This window comes from Ceratotherium simum, chromosome 22 (assembly GCF_057802395.1).
Source record: "Ceratotherium simum simum isolate JZ-2026a chromosome 22, ASM5780239v1, whole genome shotgun sequence".
Classification (NCBI taxonomy): domain Eukaryota; kingdom Metazoa; phylum Chordata; class Mammalia; order Perissodactyla; family Rhinocerotidae; genus Ceratotherium; species Ceratotherium simum.
Window position 1 is genome coordinate 2,676,660 of NC_141921.1, and position 19,260 is coordinate 2,695,919.

Below are 19,260 nucleotides of genomic sequence, written 5' to 3' on the forward strand. Positions count from 1 at the left end.
CATGTTTAAGCCTAACTTGCCCCAACCCTGTTTTTAGTCATAACTCCTTGCATTGTAATGACGACGACTTCACCATTGAATTGTGTCACCCCAAAAGATCTGTTCAAGTCCAAACCCCCACTACCTGTGAATGTGACCTTATTTGGAAATAGGGTCTTTGCAGATTAAGTCTTAGGGCTGGTCCTAATCTAATGACTAGTGTTCTTATAAGAAGAGAAAACAGAGATGTCAAGTGGAGAACACCATGTGAAGACAGGCAGAGACTGGAATGATGCATCTACAAAACAAGGAATGCCAGGCATTACCGACAACCACCAGAAGCTAGGAGAGAGGCATAGAACACATGCTCCCTCAGAACCTCTAGATGAAACCAACTGGCTAATACCCCTGAATTTTGGACTTCTAACTTCCAGACACGTGAGACAATAAATTTCTGTTGCTTCAAGCCACCCAGCTTGCGGTAATTTGTTACGGCAACCCTAGGAAATGAAAGTATTCCTCCAGAAATTAATCGTGTTGTCCATGTGCATGTTGGTAAAGGACAGTTCTCATCTGAGACAGGGTCCAGATGGCAGGCGGAAAGCACAAGAACCATTAAGTCTGGGGGGTCAGCCATAAAGCTCAGAGTGTGTGTTTCTAGAGTAGGGGGCAAGAGGCACAGAAAGGGGAGGCTGGGAACCCCAAAGGCCCTCCTGTGCTGGCTCCTCTGAGCGGGGCCAGGCTTGATCCCGAGTAAGGACGCACGGGCCTTACCCTCCTGCTCCATTTGTTCACAGGCAAGGCCTTGGCGACCCAGGGGGCACTGACACCGGCAGCTGGTGCCCTCGAGGATGGGCTCCCCATTGTTGAAGCAGGGCCCGCAGCGGCAGGCATTGAATTCCATCAGGTACTGGTCCAAGGCCCGCTGCAGGTTCTGGCGTTTAGCCTCCAGGGGCCCCAGGTTCGTGTGTCGCAACACCTCATGGATGGGCTGCATCTGTGGGAACAAAAAGAACAGAAGGCCCCTCCCTGGGCTCTATCCAGCTTCTCAGAGCCCGAGAACTGACCATCAAGCTTCTGGAAGGCCTGCTACAGAGACTCAACTTTATCTAGCTGCATTAGATCCTTGCAGCCACTCTGTGAAGCGGGTACTAAATTCCCCAGCCCAAGGAGGAAGAAGTGGAGGCTCAGAGTGTTTGAGTGATTAGCTCATGATCATGCAATTAAGTGCAAAAGCCACTCTGAACATGGACTTACTAAACTCTGACGGCTGTGGTCCTCCAATCCGGGAGGAACACAAGAGCTCAGAAGCCATCTGTGCCTCCTCCCTCACTTTTAGGAAGCAGGAAGAGTGCAAAGTATTTGTGTGTGTGTGTGTGTTCGTGTGTGTATTTTTTTGATTGTCATCCTTCAATGAAGAAATTAATAAAGTCCTTGATAAGTAGTTGTGCTGCCATTGCTGAGCACGCTCCCTAATGGTGTCACTGTGGTGGGTGTGTGTGTAGGGAGATCGTTTACATTTGAGGCAACTCTTTCCAGTAATGACTATAGTCCTGGGTTTCCCAACCTCAGCACTATTGCATTTCCAGCCGGCTCATTCTTTGCTGGCAGTGGGGGCCTGTCCTGTGCACTGTAGGATGTTTAGCAGCATCTCTGGCCTCTATTCGCTAGATGCCAGTAGCACTTTCCAGTCATGAAAACCAAAACTGTCTCCTGACATTGGCAAATGTCCCCTGGGGGGCAAAATCGACCCCTGGTTGGGAAGTAGTAGATGTAGCAGAGAGCACTGAATCTGGAGCCAGAAAATGTGGCTGCAAACGCCAGCTCTATCACCTGCAGCTGTGTGATCTCTGTCAAGGCACAGTGGAGCCTCCCTGCCTCGTCTGCAAAGTGGGAACAACACTCTACCCTCCAGATCTATTGGGAAGAGCAAAGTTGACAGACGGGAAAAGCCTGTCACATAGTTCAAGTTCCATAAATGCTGCTCCCCTCCTGCTATGTGGCCTGGAACTCTGCACTGGCCCTCTCTAAACCCGAGCCACATTATCTATAAAAGGGGCATGATAACCTACTTCCTAGAATTCTTATGAGGATCTAAAGAAGTAGTGAATGTGAGATACCATTGCAAATGGGAAGAACAATATAAAACAAAGCACCGTTTTTATTAGATATGATGATAGGAAAAAGAAGCCAATATCTTTCAAATTGCATGCACATATGATTATCTTCAGCATGCTTATAATGCCATATATTTTAACGACAATCCTAAAATGAAAGCTCTTTTGCAGATCTCTCATTTAAAGGAGAGTGACCTGAGGCCCTGAGAGGGGAGTGGTTTACCAAGGTCACAGAGCAATTCAGAGAGGACTGACCCACAGTGGAGCCATCTCACTTCCCTAGAATCAAGAGTCCATAGAGGGCACAGGCAATAGCCTCGCATGGGTTCCTGGAAATGTGTACCCAAAGACGTGTGGCAAACAGACCTTGGCCTGTGGTCAGGGCTGCGGCTGAGGTTACCAGGCTGGTCACATCAGAACTGGCTGGGCCCCCAGCCAAGGGGAGAAGACCACTTATTGGAAGTTCAGGGAATTTGGCCCCATTGTTAGGAAGTCAGTGCAGAATGGGCTGCCCTGTGGCCCTGGTTAAAGTTGACACAGTTCCAGGGAAGGCAGGATCATTGGGCAACTTCCCTTTGACCCTTGAGTGGGGCTCAGCCCTCAGTCCCCCATCTCTCACTGCTCCCTCTCGGAACCCTCAGGAAGAGGAAAGGGGGCACTCCTGCGGAGGAGCTGGTGGAGTCTTAAAGGAGGGAAGAGGGGTGGAGAAAAAGACTCTTAGTATGTTAGAGCTTGAAAGATGTTGGCAATGGTCTTGTTCCCATTTTACAGATGAGAAAACAGATTCAGAGAAGGCAAGTGGCGTGATATAGTGACACAATAAAACATAACATAATAATATATAACATAGCACAGCATCATAACATAACATGATTTCTATGTTCACTCATTCTAGGTACCTGCCATAAATGAGCACTGCTAAGCTCTGGGGATATGCAACTGAATAAGACACTGTTTCCACTCTGAGCAGCAGTTTCCAAACAACCCCCAAACGGGCCTGCTTGTCGGTACCTCTAATCATCCTTCATACTTCTGTGAGCATTCTCTTTTGAAAGCACAGCTCTAGCTGTGTCACTTCCCTGCTCTGTAACCTGCCAGCAGCTTAATGCATTGAATCCAAACTTCTCAGCGGGCAAATGGGTTGTGAAGAGATCGTGGGTGTTAGAGTCAGGGAAGTTGGCTCAAGTTGGGCTCTGCCATTTACCAGCTCTGAGATTTGGCCAGCTCACTTGGCCTCCATGAACCTGTTTCCTCAAGTGACATTTACTAAATATCCACTGCTCTCTCCCTAACCTTGCGACATAAAATTTTATTATCCCCATGTTACAGAGCAAGAAACTGGGGCTCAGAAAATGAAGTAACTTGCCAAGGTCACACATTGAAAATGTGGCTGAGCCATGAGCCAAACTATCTTTCTCACCCCAAACCCAGGCTGTCTTTCCCAAAAGACGGTATTTGGTCTTCTCTAGATCACGAATGTCAGTCTTGGAACTGACTGACAAAACTCCCTTGGAAGTTTTGCTCAAACACAAAGTTTTTTCACCTCTTGCCCGTGAAAGTTTATATATTACTCTTGATATCAATTTCACAGTTTTTGCCCAAATCACTAATAGCTCGATGATAGCGATTTTCAGACCCTATGTGAATTACAGGTGCGTGAAAATGGTCCCTTACTTATTGGAGAAGAAATGAAATCAGGGTTAATCCATCCGACCTCTTTCTTCATAGAGAGCAGGGTGTTATAACAGACTTTTACGTTTAACTGGTGGTACATGTTTTAAGAGGAGGAATGTATTCATACCTGGAATTTTAAATATATGTAGAAAAATGGGCAAGGGTAGGGAGAAAATGGCAAGAAAACAGTAATATTTTATTTAAAAGCCAAAAATACAACTCTTTTTTTTAATGGACTACCCTTGCATATGAGTAGAAGTAATGATGGAAGGATCCGCCTCCTTTGCAGTTTGAGGACAGTTTTATTCTCTTTGTGAGGTCAGGGAATTAAGGCAGCGTTTCTCAACTCTGGCACTATTGACATTTGGCCAGATATTTCTTCGTTATGGGGCTGTCCTGTGCACTGTAGGATGTTTAGCAGCATCCCTGGCCTCTACCCCCTAGACGCCAGTGGCACCCTCCCAGTTATGACAACCAAAATTGTCTCCAGATATTGCCAAATGTCCCCTGGGGAACAAAATCACCCAGTGGTTGAAAACCATGGCTTTCAGGAAGGTGCTAGGACAGAGGGAAATGAGAACTGTTCATGAAGTCCAGAGGTCTGAGATCCAGGTCCTGTCACTTATGAGCTCTGTGACCTCAACCCATTCATGAGATTGCTTGAAGCCTCAGTTTCCTAATCTTTTCACAGGGGACAATCATGGCTGTGCCAGAGGTTGATGTGATGAGGAGATGAGATCATTCAGAGCAGAGGCAGCAAACTACAGCTTGGGCCCACAAGCTGTAGTTTGAGCCACAGTTTCTTTTTGTATGGCCTTGTGCTAGGAATGGTTTTTATGTTTTTAGAGGGCTGTGAAAAAAAAATAAGAACTTGGGTGACAGAGACTGTACGTGGCCCACAAAGCCTAAAATATTTACTATCTGGTCTTTCACAGAAAAAGTTTTCCCAACTCCCAATTTAGCAAATGTGAGTTTTAAAGCCTTTTATGGATAAATGCAAATTACTATTTTTTAAATGTGGCCTAACCCTGAAGAAATTCTGGGACTACTAGTGTAAAACTTGGCACTAACCAGATATTAAGTTTCAAGTGCCAGCTTTCCTGTGGCAGGGGGCTACAGTCCCACACTCCCTATAGTCAGGCATGGGGAAGGCCACAAATTCAGTGTGCCATTACATTTAATCTTGTTCTTTGATGGGCTCATAATAAGAAATATGAAATGATCTGGTCTGCTTCACTTTCATTCCTCGTGGACGTAGAGTTTCTTCAACTGCGAAAAGACTTACCTCAAAATCAATAACAACAGGATTATACTTTAATGACCTCCCCCAGAAACGGTATGTAATGATGCTCTCGCTTTGTGTCAAGCCACCACTCCAGCCAGAACTGCCACCTCGCACCCGAGAAATGACGTCTTCCACCGCCATGGTCTTCCTGCTTCTTTCTGCCATCAAGAGGATAAGTGCATTAGCTTATTTCCGCAAAAGCCAGAGGATGAGTTGGCAAGCTCTCCTAATAAGATTTAAGACAAAGTTTATGTGCTCTCCTTAGAGCTCTCTCCCGTTCTTCTACCTTGCTCAATTAACTAGCAGACAAGGTGGAAGAGAAGGACCAAGACTTAGAAATGGACCCAACCTCTGGATTAGAGCAAACACTGGGAGGACAGCCTAGTCCAACGTGGAGGAGGAAGAAGGTGGGAAAATGGATGAAGATTCATTCATTTGTTTATTTGTTTATATGTCAAATGTTTACTCAGTGCCTGCTATATGCCAAATAGGTTCAATTAAATATTACAGGTGATGTGACAGATGTCTCTTTGGGGCTCAGTAAGGATGCAGAGGAAGACGCGGTCAGATCTATAGCAGGGGTTGGCGGGGAGGGTTGTCTAGAAAAGTAAATAAACTTTGCAGGTAAATGGAGAGAGGAGGGAAGGGCATCAGAGAGAAGAAGCAATTTGACTTAAGGCTCTGAGGCATGAAGGGCCTAAAGCAACGGGAATAATTTGAACCTGTTTCGTATCTACTTCATCTACTACATTATAAAGTGTTTCATCATCCCTACATCCTCTGTATCTCCCACCTGAAAAAAAAAACTCTATACACTTTTGGTGAACGAATGAATGAATGAATGAATGAATACGTGAACATTCATATTGACTTGTTCAGGAAATGCCACAAAATATTCTTGTGCAATCTTTCTCTAATAGTTATTCTTTGAGTTTGAATTTGGTAACCATATTCTCCTCTCTCAGCAGACTTGTTCCTCCCTCTGGACTGTAACCTGATGGGCCTTCATCCTAACAGTTGACTTTCCAGGTTCTGTCTACACATTCCTTTCATCCTACTTCTTACTTAGAACTTCATCTAGTCCTTGAAATCTAGGAAGCTGCACCACACAAAATCAAGTACTTCTAAAGTGCTCTCAGCCTATGGTGAATTCAAAATAGAGCCACTCATGTCACTGGTTTGGGGTATTTAGCAGCTATGCAGTGTGACCATTGACTGAAATGGAATCAACTAAGGGAAAAAAAATAGTGTCCACGCCCTGATTGTGTGTCCAAGGGAAAGACTGGCTTCTCTTTTGGGGAGACTCATCACTAAATACTTGCCAGTTTTGCCATCTCCAAATTTTTTACACCGTCCTTCTGATAAACCTATTCCAATTGGTGTGCTATTTGTATAGTCATAGCTGATGCCTATAGCGACTCCAAAGCAGGTCTTGATATCTTCGCTGGTAACACCTGCAGCAGGGAGACAGAGAAACACAAACTACTGAGATGCTAAAAACCAGTTAACACAGTACAATCAACTCACAGTCATAAAAGCTAGCTTCAGTTTTGAGTCTAAGAGATCTGGGTTGAAATCCCAGTTCTTTAATCCAGTTCCAGTGTTCTCTTCTGTATGGTTTTAACCCAAATAATTCCTGAAATGAGAAGGAATATGTATTGCATACACTAGTTGCTTAAAAGTGCTAGTTCCCTTTTCTTTGCACATTCTCCACTGAGCCTCCTTGAGGCAGGGACTCTATCTCATCCATCTCCATGTACCCCTGTGCCTGGCTCAGGGCCTGGCCCATGATAGGCACCTTTTTCACTCTGCAATTTGGCACATGTTGCCTCGTCCTCTGTCCCTTTTCACCATTTTTCCAAAGTCTACTCAAGCTCAAATTCAAATGTTATTTACTCCATGAAGCACTTTTGGATTAGAATACTTCCCTCTTTCTTCAGAGCTACCCATGTGCTTTGTTTGGGTCTGAAGGATTATATTTGTCACAATTCTTTTTGCCCAGGCCCTCTTTGCACCCCAGAGAGGTCAGAGTCCTGTTAGGAGATGGATATATCTCCTTGGGGAGTCTGTCTGCCTTTGGCCCCACAAGAAGCGGGAGTCCCACATTAGCTGTCTCTGTATTTGTCCACACCTGAGGATCCACTGAAGAAGCTGCATTTTGCAGATGAGGAACGTAATTCTCAATGCAGTAAAGTCATTTTGCCCGATCCCACAGCCTGTAAATGAACAGAGCTGGGTTTCCAACTCTTGGTCAGCCTGAAGATAAGGCTAGCGAAGTAGACCGCAGCAAGACATTGACCATTGCTGCAGAGTTCAACTTTATCTGTGGCTAAAGGCTGCGAACTGGAGTTTGTATTTTTAAAATATCATTACTTTTAACTGCAACTATACAATCATTATTACCAGTATATTCTGGCAACCACAAAGGAAAAATAATTTAGGCCTGAAATTCAATTGAGCTAAGAATTAGATTCAACATTTTCAAGGGAGTATTGAGTGGCAAAGTTTACCTGCCTGCATCCCCATTAAACTGCAGACTCTGTGACGTCAACGACTTGTGTCTTAGTCACCACTCTCCTGTGAGCATAGTGGGACACTGCCACACAGGAGGAGTTCGGTAACTATCTTCAGAATAAATGATTGATGTATGAAAAAAATGAGGGAACAAATGAATGCCATGAGTCCTTTGGTAAGGGCTTCTGATGGGAGGAATCTTAGAAGTCAGGAATCGTGAATCAAACAGCTAAAGAAATATAACGGAATATTATTTAGCCTTAAAAAATAAAGAGATCCTGCCATTTGCAACATGGATGAACCTGGAGAACATTATGCTAAGTGAAATAAGCCTGACACAAAAAGGAAAAAACTGCATGATTTCACCTGTATATGGAAACTAAAAAAGTCAAATATATAGAGCAGAGAGTGAAACAGTGGTTACCAGGGACAGGGAGGCGGGAGAAATGGGGAGATGTTGGTCAGAGGGAACAAAGTGGCAGTTATGTAGGATGAATAAATACAGAGATCTAATGTACAGCCTGAGGACTATAGTTAATAAGATTGTATTGAATATCAGAAATTTACAAAGAGAGTGGATTCCAGGTGCTCCCATCACACATGAAAGGTAACTATGAGAGAAGAGATATAATTAATGAGCTTGACTGTAGTAATCACTTCACTTTTTATGGGTATATAAAACCATTATGTTGTACACCTTAAATATATACAAATTTTATTTTTTGAAAACAGGAAAAGAAAACAGAACAAATTCCAGCCACTGACAGCCTGTATGAGCTTAGAAAAGGACCATGATCTCACTGGGCCTCGGTTTCCCACTTATGGAGAGAATGGGTTCAACCTGTCCATCTCCAGGGTCCCTTTCAGCCGCAGCCCTGGTGACCGTGTGCACACCAGTTTCTGAACACCTCCCGAGCAGAGCGTGCCCCGGAGAAGTGCTGCTCGAAGCACCAGCACTCAGCGCCAAGCAAAGGGCTTCTTCTGCTGTTTCCATTCAAGCACTTTTAATTTTTAATGCATTGCTAATTGAGGAAGATTTAGCATATTTAATTGTTTTGATTAAAAAATGCTTCAACAGTGATAAACCCAAGTGGATGAAAGTTATTCACTGGCAGAAGGCAGAGTGATTACTTAGGTGAGTGGTGGAGTGCTGCCGAATTACAGCGACAGGAGGGGCTGATTAATAGGGGCTGGAGGATGCCTGCAGAGTATTATGCTCATGAAGGGTCTGCCGACAGCCTGCCACGTGCTGCTGGGAGAAGAGAATTCCAGCTTGATTTGAGTAGCACGACTTGACTGCAAAGAATTGCCTTCTGAGAACCCCGAAATAGGGTACCAGAACGGCAGAGCTAAAAGTGCCGTTAGACACTCAGCCCACACTTCTCATCTTCAGTTGAGATGCCCGAGGTTCATAAAGGTTAATTATCTTGCCTAAGATAATTACAGCTAGAAAACGGTGGAGCTCAGATTCAAACTCAAGTTTGTCTTTCTTAGAAGCCTGTAGGGTTTTCAATAATTCCAGTTTTTTAGGGTGTTTTTTTTTCTGAGGAAGATTCACCCTGAGCTAACATCTGTGCCAATCTTCCTCTGTTTTGTATGTGGGTAGCCACCACATCGTGGCTGCTGACAAGTGGTGTAGGTCCACACCCAGGAACTGAACCTGGGCCACCAAAGCGGAGTGTGCTGAACTTAACCACTAGGCCACAGGGCTGCCCCCACTAATTTCAGTTTTTGCATCAGACTAAAGAATTCTGCTGTCAGAATAATTTAGTAGGCACCTATGAGGTACCATCCCCAGCACATTGCACGTTGGGCAATGTAGACAATGTGAGAATAAAACTAATATGAATGTGATGCAAATCTACATAAGTAAGGTCTCGTCCCTGAGCAGCTAGCAGGTTTGGGACAATATACTAAGTGAAGACTAATTCGCATCCCGAGAGTTGCTTGTTTCAATACACCAGGACTAGAAGGGGGGTGTCTCATCAGAAGCTGTGGAGGATGCCAAGTCAGAGCTGTCTACAGAGTGCCCTCGAGAAACCAAGACCACTAAGCTGGGGTGGGGGTGGAGGAGATCCAACCTGGTGCCAAAATCCAGGCCTTGAAACTGGCATTGGAAGCCAAGACATAGACCCAGAGAGACGGAAGCAAGGAGCAGAAAAAGGTTGGGAGTAATTGTGTAGCACTTGTCCAGACGGGTGTGTGGCATGGGTGGACTGAATATATTTATAGAACCAGGCCCCATGTCCCACTAGGCTGGACTCCTTAGATGTCAGCTTTGGACCAGATCACAATAGCCTTTGTTTTGAGCTTTAGAACTCAGTGAGCTCTGGAGTTGATGGTTTCCAAACATGGCTACACATTGAGAGCATCTGGAGTGCTTATTTAAAATACAGGTTTCTGGGCCCCACTTCTATCAATTCTGATTCTGTATTTCTGAGTAATCAGCACTCTGTATTTTAAGTATATATCCCAGATGATTCCTATGCAGCACATCTAGGGCCAGATATGGAGTGCCCTGGTCCTACAAAGAACCTCTGGTGACCTGCTGCAGAGCGCTGGCCTCGGCCCTGTCCCAGTCAATGCTTTTGTCAATGCCTTGGATATGGACTTAGCAGCCAGGCTCACTGTGTTGACCCAGAAGAAGAAACTAGAAAAAGCCAAGGATAATTCAGATAAAAAAACAGGATCCAAAAAGCCCCCAGAAGGCTGGATGGATAGACAGACCAAGCATAGCAAAATGAGACTCAGTTGGGAAAGCTGTAACATCCTACCCTGATGCCTCACAATCTTCTGTTACCAGGGGAGTCATTAAAGATTTGGCTTTAAAAGGACCTTAATGTTTATTAATATATAATTGCCATCATTCACTGAGTGCTTCCAATACGCCAGGCTTATGATGCATGGTCCAGCGCTAGTACAATGCCAGCCATTACACTAAGTGCTGAAAATACGTGTTTCATTTAATCCTCACAACAGCCCAGAAATATAACTCATCAGCTTAGTGGGAGAAGTGTTAGATAAAGTTTTAGAGAACTTCCAGCTCAGTAGGGCAATAAAAACCAGGTGAAAATTATCCGTTGTAAGGTAAAGGAGGGGACAATCTCGCTCTCTGTGTAGGTTAGAGAAATCCAGAACCTGGTGCAAAGTTTTGGGAGCCACACTTCTAAAAGGAAATAAGAAAATAGGACATTCGTTGGACATTATTCAGCCTTGAAAAAGAAGGAAATCCTGCTGTATACAACATGGACGAACCTTGAGGAAATTATGCTGAGTGAAATAAGCCAGTCACAGCAGGACAAATACTACATGATCCTATGTATGTGAGGTATCTAAATAGTCAAACTCATAGAATCAGAGAATAGAATGGTGGCTGCCAGGGGCTGGGAGGAGGGGGAAATGAGGAGTTGTTAATCAACGGGCATGAAGTCTCAATTATGCAAGAGGAGTAAGTTCTAGAAATGTGCTGTACAACGTTGTCCCTATAGTTTAGGATACTGTATTGTACACTTAAAATTTTGTTAAAATAGTAGATCTCATGTTAAGTGTTCACACCACAATAAAATAAACTAAAAAAAATAAGAGAAAATAAGGAATGATTGGAGAAGAATAAGCATGAGGGTAAAGAAATTCAAAGCCATATCTTTTGGGGAAGGTTTAAGGGGGTGGGGCATGTTCACCTGAAAAAGGGAGGAAAGGTCTCTCTCTAAGAGAGAGCAATAGAACTAGATTCAGCTCTCCAGAGGGTTGTCTTGAGGAAGAGGAATAAGTCTTGTGTGGTCACACAGGCAAGAACTAGGACCAAAAGGGCAGAGGCTGCAGGGAGACAGGTTTAGGCCCCACACAAGCGAAACCATCATGGTGGTCAGAGACCTGGGAGATACGAGTTGTTTCATAAGGCAATGAGCTCCCTACACCTGGAGGGTACCAAGCAGAGGTTGGCTGTTTGCCTTTGAGAGGCACAGTAGAAGGGTTTGAAGAATTGGCCAGTGGTCTTTTAAGGTATCCTCTAAATCCAAGATTCTGAAACTTGAAGCACACACCAAAACACTTGAAGAAGATTTGAGACAACTTTGATAAGTGCTTAATGATTTCTTACTGTGTGCTAGGCATCTGGGAAATAGAGGACTAAGGAGAGTGTTTGATCTCAGTGAGCTCATAGTCTAGGATGGAGAAATGAACAAGTAAACAGACAATTATTGTCCTGTGTAGTGAGGACTTTGAAAGAAGGCAGCAGCATCAGGAAGTCTTCCCCAGGGGTCAGAGGAAGGATACCAGAGGCAAGTCTGAAAGGATGGTGGGGATTTGCCAGACAAAATGAGAAGGACATTGAGAGCAGAGGGAGACCGTGGGGAAGCCTTGTGTCCCCAGCAGCAAAATTCTGCTCAGGAAGACCAAGACACCTAAACTCAAGAGTGGGAGAGACGGAGATGCAAGTCAGTCAAGGAAGTTCTGGGAGACCCCTGGGTTCCTTCTTACTCAAGTCTGGTCCAAGAGGAGCTGCTGTTGTGCCCTCCTGGTAGGCCAGGAGCCCAGAGGACAGGTCTCTGGTCACCATGTCTACTGCTTGTTTCCCACCCGGTCTTGGCTGTGGTGCAGGTGTGAGAGCTGTCCTCACGCCTCCGTGGAGATGCTGCATCAATGTGGCTCAGAGGCAGAACCAGGCAGCCTCACTTCTGAGGTGCCAGAATGCAGCAAGTCTCTGTCATTCCCCGGATTAAAAGCATCAGGTGGAAAACAGCAGGTGTAATGCATTATGTACCTCTTTGCAACAAACAAATGCCATTCAGGTTGCTGTGATCCATCTGCTGTGTTGCTTTGCTACACTGGTTGCTCCCAAAGACAGGCTCAGAGGGAAAGGAAGGATCATATGGTCTATTTCATGCCATAACATTGGAAAAGATGATTGCTTAGTCTGTGGCTGGATGAGCTGGGAAGTGTTGGCTGACTTATCTGCCCCCTCTGTGCTTCTGTTCATCCATTAAAACCCGTGCTTCTTCCTAACCACCTGAGAATAATAGTATCCGTATCTCTGTGCCTTTGCATGAGCTGTCCCCTCTGACTAGAAAGTCACCTTACCTCTTTCATTGAGTGTCTCCCATTCAGCTCTAGAAAGCCTTCCCTCACTCCCAAAGGCCCTATATCTGTGTCCCCACGGTTTCCCTGTGTGTCCCCCAGGTATCCCTATGCTTCCCTCCAGCATAGTATTTAGCATACCCTAGTAATTGTCAATTTCTTGGTCTGTCCTTCCAATTATACTGCAAACTTGTAAAGTCATCTCTTGGGTTTACAATGCTAGGCACAGAACCTGGCATGTGACAGGCCCCCGGGAGTACTCAGGGATGGGCTGATTCCAATCTATCTAGACAACATCTCTAAAATGTTCTGGAAGTCACAGGTTTTCTTTTGGTTGATGATACAAATCACATCTTTGTAATATCTCATGCTTAATTAAGAGTTGATCTTTTATAAAGCACTTTCATCTGCACCATCTCGTTGGAGGCTCACAACAATCTTATGGGGCCAGGAGGATTTCCCCATTTTTCAAGCTCCCTGGGGTTTGGAAAAGACAGTAATCATGGTGGTGAAGAGTGTGAACTCTGGAGTCAGAGTTCGTGTGGCTTTGGGTAAGTTACTGAAACTTTGTGCCTTATTTTCCCCACTTGTAAAACGAGGAGGATAATAGTTTCTATCCGTAAGTCTGGCACAATTAAGTGGTCAACAAATCTTATTTTTTGCTATTGTTAGGTAATTTGCCCAAAGTTATGTGACTAACAAGCCCAAGAATCGGAGTTTGATGCAAAGTATGCTATACCCACATTCGGTGCATGCTCCACTTCATCTCACTAGTGTTACTCTGCAGAGAAATGCTCATCGTTTGGCAAGAGTAGCAGTGGCCTTACCAAGCCCCTCATTCCACGACCACCCGACTCTACAAAGCAGCTCAGAAAAAGGAATCCATGCTCCCAATGGGCAATGTGGGGACTGCAATCTCAGGCTCCCTCCTGCCTAGTGAGGGGCTATCTTCAGGGACTCTGGCCCTTCTAGATGATTTTGATCATGACAAGAGTCGGTATAGCTGAGGGCCAGGTTCTGAAATGGAGACTGCCTGAGCTAAAATTCCCCTATGCCCACTTACTTTCTGGGCGAGTTGTTTAATCTCTCTGTGCCACAGTTTTCTCGTCTGTGAGACAGGGATTTTAATACTGTCCACCTCACAGTGTTGTTGTGAGGGTTAAATGAGTTGATCTATGCCATGTACAGTGCTTAGGGTAGTGCCTGGCTCAGAACTAGCAATAATAGTCAAGGCTTACAATTATTACTGTTGCCAGAAATGCCACAGCGTACATAGACTGGACTGTTGGTTCCTGATTCTCAACTGGAAAATTAGAGAATGAGGGATGCTGAGGAGTTTGTGAAAACAAATGTTTTCATCAACTTCTCTGTAGGATAAGCTGTAGTATAAACTGAGTGGAAATGACTGAAGAAGATCGAGGGACACCCACATTTGATAAGTATCCATTAAGTGCCAGGCAAAGACTTTCCATGTGTTGTCTCATTTAATAGTCACACATCACCCCACAACAGGTACAATTATTCCCATTTTAGAGATGAGTAAGTCAAGTCTTAGACAGGTTAAGTTACTTGCCCAAAATTATACAAGTAAATAGCAGGACTAGGATTGAAACAAGGTCTGTATCCAAAGCCCATTTTCTCCAATCCACATTACATCACCTGTGGGAGAGAGAGAAAAGGATGGCTCTGGGAATAATTCTGACATCATCACACCTTTTTCTCCTTTAAGACTGAGGCTGTTTTCAATGATAAAGGCGGAAATTCAAAATCAGGACAAAATCAGGATGGTGCTGAGAGTCTCTCAGTTCCATGTGTATGCAAATTATTTAAGGGGGGGTGGGGACAGAGCCAAGACACCAGGAGTCTGTCAGTCAATCAATACCATCCATCACCGTGAAGCCTGGTTGTCATGGTAACTGGGGATAAAGCCTGGAGTTTGTTAGAATCTAGTGCCTGTCTGTTTAGGGTGATTGGTTGGTTAGCAGGCATAGCAAAAGACCTCTGGGCCAGCCCAGACTGCTTAGCCATGAGTATAAGACCCTTCACAATCTATTTCCTGCCCACCTCACCCTCCCCACTGTCCAATCCAGCTCAGACTCTTTGGGAATCCACCCCGGACTCTGCAGAGTGTAAGGAAAGCTCCAGAAGATGCCTAGCATATATAGGCTAGGATTCTGAACCACCACTGCTAGAAAAACAGTGAGCCTCTACTGTGGGTCAGCCTCAGCATATGGGCAACATTCTGGGGACACACCATTAACAAGATGCGTGATGGAAATGGGCAGTTGCAATAGTGTGATACATAGAGCTAAGTCCTGGTGCCCTGAAGCACCCAAGACAGGCTCCCAACCCAGAACCGGGGAGACAGAAAGACTGCCTGGAAGAGTCTCGTCTAAGCAAAGGCCAAGGATGAGTAAGCATTAGCCAGGTGAAGAAGGGAGGGTAAAGGGCGGGGAGCAGAGTTCCAGGCAGAAAGAACAGCACTTTCCTTCTTGTAAAGCCCCAAGGAGAAAGCAAGCATGATCAAGTCAAGCGAGCAGCGAGTAGCTCAGTAAAGCACAGCCCCAGGATGAGCAATGGGGCTGGAGTGCTGAGTAGGGCCAGAGCATGCCCACTTGACCGCTGGCCATCTTGTCCAGGGGCAGGAACCCTCCTGTTCTCAATGTTCACCTCTGCATGGCCCCAGTAGCATGCTATTCTGCAGCTGGTCATCCTCTCTGTGGCTCCCTGGAGGCCAGTGCTGACTCCATTTCCACGTTGCTGATATCATCACTCTTCCTGCCAAAACCCAGCCACAGGGTTGCTCTCATTTTGCACTGGCCTCAGGGGCAAGCCCTCTGCAACAGCGGCTGGCCTTTGGGTGAACCTGTACACTGGTCTCTTACTACTCACCGTCACCCGCTGGCTGCTGCAGCACTCTCATGAAACTCTCTCTGTCAGAGAGCCCCGGCTCCCTTCTCCACCAGGCAAGCTCCTACTCCCACTATTTTGGACAATCAGGTTTGAATGTCTTTGGAGTCTAGGAAATGGGATGGTAGGAAACGGTGGGTTGCTCCTTCCTTTGTGCTTCTACTGTGTTTATTTTTATTCAAGCATTTACCACACTGTGTTATTCTTAGCCCCCAAGTGACTGCACATTTCTCCATGGCAGGGACCTGTGTGTTTCATCCCTGCGCCCCCGGAAGTTATGGGTTCTCAGGGAGTATTTACTGGATTAGTGGATGGAGGGAGGGAGGGTGGGAGGGAGATTAGATCATGGGTTTTCCTCAGAGATTGAGTGTTTCCTGTGCCCTACTTTGGATTACAAGGGAAATGCTCTATTCAGAACCTTCCTGAAAGGGAATTATAAACAAACAACAGCAATAATACATAAACATGATGGAAAGTATAAGAAATTTGAGGGACTTAAATTATATGTCCACCCCACCCCAATCACTCTCCATCCAAGCTTAATCATCTGGGCTGCCTTTGTCGCATTCTAGTAAAGGAATAGTAAATACACAACCCAGGGCCCTTGTTCCCAGCTCAGATCCTTTAGGAATCCGCTTCAGACTCTGCAGATTGGAAGGAAACTTCTAGAGGACGCTCAGTATATATGGGCTTGGATTCTGAACCACCCCAGCTGGAAGGACAATGAGGTTCTACTGTGGGTCAGCCTCTGCTGCCTCTGACAGACATCATTAATTGACATAGCACTTTCTGGCTGAGCCCATATCTGGTGTCACAGTCCTCAACTCAGCAGTCCCAGTAGCATTTGCTACTAAAACCACCTGTCAGGGCCGGCCCTGTGGCATAGTGGTTAAGTGCGCACACTCTGCCTACTAATATAAGGCAGGAGCAGTCCCTCCAAAACTGGACAAAGCTCTAGGGACAGAAATGAATGACCTTGATCAAAAAAATGGGCAGGTGGGGGAGGAGGCATGATTGCTGAGCCTCCAAATCTACAGCAAAAGCATTGGCCACTGCAGGCTGGACATCATGATAATGATTTCCCCTCCATTTTGACAATCAGAGATGACCAATTGCAGAGCCCTATGAGATAGGTCGTCTTATTATCCCCACTTTACAGGTGAGGGGACAGTTATAACATTATAGAAGTAATAACCAGAAAGCTGGGAATAATAAACATGTGGTAATAACAACATCAACATAGTGCAGCGATAATGGGTAACATTTGTAACTCTTACTATATGCCATCGATTGCTTACTATATCACATCGATTGTTTCATTTCATATTCACAACAATCCTATGAAGTATGTACTGCCATTGTCTCATTTAGAAGAACAGGAAACTGAGGCACGGAGAGGTTAACTGATTTGCCTGAGGGTCACATCTCTGACAAATGGCGGAGATGAGATTGGAATCCAGGCAATCTGATTCAGAACCTTTTTCAGCAATTGGTATTTATTGAGTGCTTATTAGAGTCTGAGCACTGCACTAAATATTTTCTGTGGATAAGTTCACTTATTCCTCACAACCAGCCTGTGAAGTAAATGTCCTTAATACCTGCAGCTTAACAGGTGAGGAAATCAAGACTGAAAATGATTAAATAACCTGCCCATGATCACACAGCTGATAAGTGACAGAACCCATGTTTTCAACCACTATACTATACTAATATCCCACATTAAAGGGAAAAAATACCTACTTAAACACTTGTAATTCAAGATGTACTTGGAATTATTCTCAAACACACCCTTGTTATCATGCCTATTTGGGTCTTGAAGAAGCTGAGGTTTAGAGAAATTAAGTACCCTGATCAAGGTCATGCAGCTACTAAATGGTAAAACCAAGATCCCCACCCAGATGTATCGTCTCCAAAGTCTGGATTCCTTATACCGTGTCACCAGCATATTTCTTCATTCCACAAATTTTGATCAAATGACTTTACTTCCTAGTGATCCCACCTAAAACTGTAATCCACAATAATAACTACTGTTTAGACAGTGTTTTACTTCTCACAGTGCTTTTTAATTCTCAAAATAGCCTTTGTGGTAGTAGTTTATTATTCATACATTAGTTATGGGAAAACTGTGACTCAGAGATGCGAAGTATTAGCTTTTAAATGGCTGAACCTACACGAAAAGCAAAGCTATCTCAGTAAAAAGAATTCTTTTCACTACCACACTGCCTGCTGGCTTTTGTGAGGCCATAGAATGCTACTGATTCCTTCACAAGCAAAGCATCAATAGAAGTCATTTTCTGTAAGATCTTCACAGGGCCCTTTCAATATAGCCAAAACCCATAGAATCATGAACCTGTGGAGTCTTGAGGACTGTTAGTTTACCTTCCATTCCATGCGTGGTTTCCATTACAGTAGCCCTGATACATAGAGGTATCCTATCAGACTGACTTAGAATCTTAACTGGTAGGAAACTCTATTTCATGTTGCGTTTTGAGAGACGAAGCAAACGTGTCAGGACCTATCCACATTACTGAAAAAAGAGTCTGAAGCAGCCCACTACTATCTTTGTCCCAAAGGTATTTATGGAATATCCATCTAACCTCTGATCCTTGTCTCATTTTACATGTCTGCTTGGCTGGAGGGAACCTGCAGAGAGAGCACGGCACAGCATGGTGAGTAGTAGTCAAGGGAATGGAGAGGAAGAGACAGATTGTAGACACTGAAGAGGTGATTAATGAGATATATGTGGAGAAAAAGAGAAGTCGAAATTATTCCTAGGTTGTGAGTCCTGACAAAGGCAGCTGGGATAAAAAGGAAAGGAGCCTGGACTACGACTCAGAATATCTTGTGTATTTTTCACTTACTAGGGACAGGTCTTTTTAGCCTTGGTTCCTTCATCTATAGAAGTAAGGAAACCTCTCCTCTCACACAAAATCAATGGAAGATTAAATGAGAAGATGTACAAATGACCAACAGGTGCGTGAAATGGTGCTCCATATTGCTAGTTATCAGGGAAATGCAAATCAAAACCACTGTGAGATATCACCTGACACCTGTTAGGATGTCTATTATCAAAAAGATAAGTGGTCACAAATGCTGATGAGGATGTAGAGAAAAGGGAAACCTTGTGCACTGTTGGTCAGAATGTAAACTGGTACAGCCATTATGGAAAACAGTATGAAGGTTCCTCAAGAAATTAAAAATAGAACTACCATATGCTCCAGCAACCCCACTTCTGGGTATATAGCCAAAGAAAGGAAATCATTATCTTGAAAAGACATCTGTATTCCCATGTTCATAACAGCATTTTTCATAATAGCTAAGGCATGGAAACAACCCAAGTGGATGGATGAATGGATAAAGAGAATGAAGTCTAGATATACAACGGAATATTACTCAGCCTTTAAAAAGAAGGAAATCCTGTGATTTGTGACAACTTAGGTGAATCTAGAGGCCACTATAGTAAGTGAAAGAAGCCAGACAGAGAAAGACAAATACTGCGTGGTATCTTTCACATACGGAATCAAAAAAAAAGTCAAACTCAAGGCTGGCCCGGTGGCGTAGCGGTTAAATTCATGCATTCTGCTTCAGCAGCCTGGGGTTCGCCAGTTCAGATCCCGGGCGCGGACCTACTCACCACTCATCAAGCCATGCTGAGGCGGTGTCCCACATAGAAGAGCTACCACTCTACAACTGTGATACACAACT

At 44.6% G+C, this 19,260-nt stretch overlaps 1 protein-coding gene across 3 annotated transcripts in view; it reads right to left on the reverse strand.

The window, feature by feature from the left end:
- The window catches only part of C8A (complement C8 alpha chain), a 76,543-nt gene that overhangs the window by 3,064 nt on the left and 54,219 nt on the right, over window positions 1-19,260 (reverse strand). The window contains exons 8-10 of one of the 3 annotated variants that reach the window (XM_004438609.3): window positions 6,378-6,509; window positions 5,056-5,213; window positions 754-976 (exon numbers count right to left, since the gene is read on the reverse strand). In XM_004438609.3, coding sequence (XP_004438666.1) covers window positions 754-976; window positions 5,056-5,213; window positions 6,378-6,509 — 513 coding nt within the window. Of the gene's footprint in view, window positions 1-753; window positions 977-5,055; window positions 5,214-6,373; window positions 6,510-19,260 lie in introns of all 3 variants that reach the window. The other 2 variants (XM_087445773.1, XM_087445772.1) reach the window with 2 other exon arrangements.